This window comes from Clarias gariepinus, chromosome 10, assembly GCF_024256425.1.
Source record: "Clarias gariepinus isolate MV-2021 ecotype Netherlands chromosome 10, CGAR_prim_01v2, whole genome shotgun sequence".
NCBI lineage: Eukaryota > Metazoa > Chordata > Actinopteri > Siluriformes > Clariidae > Clarias > Clarias gariepinus.
This window is the reverse complement of record NC_071109.1, coordinates 18,086,051-18,090,589: the sequence shown is the minus strand read 5'-3', so window position 1 is coordinate 18,090,589 and position 4,539 is coordinate 18,086,051. Positions and strand designations below refer to the sequence as shown.

The 4,539-nt window shown below is 39.9% G+C and overlaps 1 protein-coding gene across 1 annotated transcript; it reads left to right on the top strand.

Annotated features, from left to right (window-relative positions):
- Positions 1-2,690: 2,690 nt before the first annotated feature.
- sowahd (sosondowah ankyrin repeat domain family d) lies at positions 2,691-4,430 on the top strand. Its single transcript, XM_053506241.1, has one exon. It carries the CDS (start codon positions 3,205-3,207, stop codon positions 4,270-4,272), a length of 1,068 nt encoding a protein of 355 aa, XP_053362216.1. The 5' UTR covers positions 2,691-3,204; the 3' UTR covers positions 4,273-4,430.
- The last annotated feature ends 109 nt before the right edge of the window (positions 4,431-4,539 follow it).

The window sequence follows — 4,539 nt, the reverse complement described above, 5'->3', positions numbered from 1 at the left end:
ACAAAGCGAAACCTGTGGACCAATTTCCCCATGAGGGAACAACAACTACAATGTGTAATACAAATCCGCGTGGGAGCATCGTCTCACATCTAAAATCGCAAATATACACAAAATGCACTTGAAGTAAATGTTTAATGGTAAAATAAACAAGAAAGAAAGCAAGTTATTTTTACAAAAAGCTTGTCGTGTGCATAATCCCCCCTTCTTACGATGGTCCATTCTCTCTCTCTAAAAAAAAAGAAGAAGTGCGGAAAGTTAAGACAATAGGATTTAAAGTGGCTATGACATAATAATAATAATAATAATAATAATAATGTAATCTGAAATACTCATATATTATTTTTTTATCTTCAAACCATTGTATGCAGTCAAACATTCTCTTCACAAAACTATATGCGAATACAATATTTATTTCATTTCATTCCTATAACGCTAATGTGTAGCTTAAAGCAGCTACTTTATGGCATTGTGTTTATAGTATTATCCTCTCATACCAAGGCCCAGTGCTATGACTAGTAATGTACCTGAAACAGGCTGAGATACACGCCCCTATTTTGCATAGCTGCTACTTTCTTACCAGATAAAGTGCAACACAAAAGGGCACTTTTGCCAAGTTTAAACGTATACAACAGGTTGACAAACATTTTTTTGGGCTGTTTTGTGACTTTTCTGTCAGATTTCAGCAGCTGCTCCATTCTGTGAAAGCATGTACAGTACCTACCCTATGATGTTGATCAAAGTCACATTGTGACAGCAGGATTTAGGGCCCACAAATTTGGATTTCTGCAGCACCAAGTGCGGGAGGCACTGTTCTTACACCTAGAAGTAAACCCGTTAGCCTGGGCTGCTCCTTTGAGCCCATGGCTTAAGGTTCCTTAAAGTGTTCAGAGTTCGTAATTTTGTGACACAAACAGAGCTACGTAGTCTGCCTATACGCAGCGCCAATAGGTTACCAAGGAAACCATCATGTGCTTCTGTTACACAAGTCAATCCGGACCTTTTCATCCAATAAAGTGTATGTTGTCCTATCTATCCCAGGCCAGGGGTAGCTCAGTGGTTAAGGCATTGGACTACGGTTCAGAAGATCCCAGGTTCAAACCCCACAACCACCAAGTTGCCACTGTTGGGCACTTGAGCAAGGCCCTTAACCCTCAACTGCTCAGATGTGTAATGAGATAAAAATGTAAGTTGTCTGGATAAGAGCGTCTGCCAAATGCCCAAATATATATATAATCATGTTATACACACTATTAAATTGTGATTCATTTTGAGACTCTGGCCCAAGATTAAGGCTAAACGTAATAGTTTCCCTGTTGTTAGTGGAATGAAATGGATTTCCCGTTGTCATGACAACGATAATGGACCCGCAAGATTTCAACGTCTTCTGTCAGTGTACACTTTGTATATTTAGATCGATGAAAGATAAAATGGATTTCCTGTTGTCATGACAACAATAATGGACCCGCAAGATTTTGGCGTCTTCGGCGTCTTCTGTCAGTGTACACTGTTATGTTATGCCAATTGCTTCAACATTAGTGAAGTTTTGTCGCATTTCACCAGATTTTATGTACTTTGTCTCAGACTGCATTAATCGCGAACACACGTTGTTGTATGAGCAAATATAATAAAATAAAATGTGCTTATCACTATTCGTTTTGGACTTTTGACCTTGAATTAGATCCGGTGCTTTGAATATTAAGTTTGAGAAGCCCTTATATATAGACATCTCCTCCAAATTGTTGGAACAAAGTGAGAAACATACAAATGTCTGCCTGTGCAGGCCACTCATTTTCTTGTAACAGAAAACATATTGGGCTAGGTCCCTTTAATTCCAGTCAAGAGAAATATTAAAGCTACAGCATTATATTGCATTGACTGGTTGCATAATCGCATGAATAAGCAGGGTTGTTTGTGTGGGGGTTCTCAAAATTATTACATAATATATTTTATTATTACTTTAAAATAGTTAATTCATTCATATTATCTTTTTTATCATGAGGAGAAAATAGTTGCTGGTGTGTTATTGGTCTACTAAACCCTATTTTTACAGACCAACTTAAATCTTTGACTAAGTCCACTGTGTGACGTGGACCTAAAATTTGACATATCAGCCTAAGCAGTTGACAGGTACCTTGATGCTACAATTCAGCTTTCCATATAATAAAGTATTAAATTATAGGTTTTATTAAATATTAAATAAGATGGCATTACATAAAGATGCCAATATTGTGATAATGTTATCTAATTCATATGCTAGATTAAAATATTGAACTTCCCAAAAATAAGCACCTCCCTTAGATCTGGCTATTCATTTGAATTTCAAATCACTGATTAGGAAACCAAACACTGACTAATCTGAAGCTGTATGTCTGTATCAAACTTTCCATTTATCTAGATCATAGAAAATTCTGATCTTGCATTAAGGAAAGCCCTGCGTACGAAATTATATAGTCCTTTTATTAAATATATTGGATAATGAATCTGGCCATTACTGAGATTTGAGGAGGTCAACAGTAAGGTGCTTGATGAGCAGTTTAGTTTCGTGTAAGACAAAATAAAACATGTCGCAGTCTGTCTTCCGATCACAAAACGTCATTGTAATAATTTAACCAGTAATCAGTAACCTATTTACAGCGAGGTTTTCCTCTTCTGTAATGGTCATGTGACCAAACGGTTGAGTTGTCAGAGATATTGCATGTGACCTTTGAGTCCAGCGGCTCTAAGGGGTGGTAAAGTTTGTCGGAGCCGGCTGAACACACATCGGTGCTTCAAAAAACTGTGCTTCGGTTAATAGATTGTGGTTATATATCGTCTGGCTTATGGATTTATACTGACGCAGAGTTGTGCGAGTATGCCTGTAAAGGAGCTGAGAGCTCGCTTGAGCGCGGAGGAAATCTTTGCACAGGTGGGACAGGTGAGCGGAATTCATCGTCATGGCACAGATGATTAAAAGTGATTAACAAGATTAACAAGTCTTGCTGGACAACTTAAACTGTTTGGAATTGTAATTAAATTAGGCTGATAGTTTAGAACTGGACTTAAAAAAGAGGAACAATAGAGAGCTTTAATGAGGAACTTCCCAAAGGCTGTCCGCTTGAACAGAAAACACACAGAATGAGGGGATTTTGAAGTGGACAGTTTCTGGACATGTAAACTTCTTCAGCTTATATATAAACAAAGGGAAACGAGTCCGGTAATGTAAACATGTGTGACCGCGCGCGCAGCTGCGAGATGTCAGAAAGCAGCGCCATCAAACCCGAAACTCCCCTGAGTGCTCAGATGGAGGAATCCGAAGCGCTAGTGCACGGACAAGAACCTGAAACTAAAACCCAAACGAAGAAGTCGAACGAGGCTGATTCTGGTTTTACAGCGGAACCGAGCCTGGAGGAGCGCGCGCCCAAAGTTGTCGCGCGTGCGGGGTCGCTCCCAGTCAGCGCAGCCACGCGCAGGTCCAGATTTCAGAGACAGCTGGAAGCTTCTGAATCAAAAGCATCAGTCGATGTTCAAGAGAAAGGATCTATCACGCCTGCCATGCGCAAAAAATACCTGAAGGATTTATTTTTGAACTATAATTCGCATAGTGGCCTGGCAACGCTCTTATCCCTCAAAAGCGCGAGCGGATCGTCGAGTGCCTGCGTGGATGAGCCGTCGCAGGGTGCGGACGAGAGCAATGCATTCTGGGTACTGGACCCCACGGAACACGCATGGATGCTATCGGTTGTGGATGGAAATTATGACACTATGACAGAGTTTCTCACGGAGGACCCCAGTTTACTGACCAAGAAGGACTTTGTAAGCGGTTACACAGCACTCCATTGGTTAGCCAAGAAAGGCAAACACGAGACGCTATTAAAGCTCCTAAAAGATGCAGAAAGAAAAGGGTACCGTGTAAACGTGAACTTAAAGGGGAGTGGAGGTCTTACACCTCTTCACGTTGCAGTTATGCATAGTCAGTATATGGTCATCAAAATCCTAGTCGGTGCATTTAGTGCCAACGTAGATGCCATGGACTACAATGGAAAAAGGGCATGGCAATATCTCAAAGAAAATGCACCAACAGAGATGAAGGAGCTCCTTGGTGCATGGGATGAAGAACACAGAACCTGGCAACTAAATGCTAATAACAATAATGCAAGTTGCACTGAACAAGCTCCTGCAGGCGACTGCCAAAAGGGGACAAACAGCATAAACACTGTCACTAGCAGTGGACTATGGCGCTTTGGTTCATTTAGAAAGTTTCTTGCTCCATTTTTCTCTGGAGGTAAAAACTAAGGAACATTAAAAACAGGTTAATTTGTATTCAAGATATTACTGGAAATATATATATAAACATCCTGCCAGTGTGCTTGTATTCATATATTCAAGCATATGCTTACATTCAACGAATTATTTTATGCTTCTGTATACAGGCAGGTAAATAAAAGAAATATAAAAATGAGTGAGTACATTTTCCATTCCCCACAAGCTTGTTTGTGAAATAAATCACATGGCATGCAATCTGCTTTAATCTAGACTCTGGATGTGCCTCTCAATGTTATC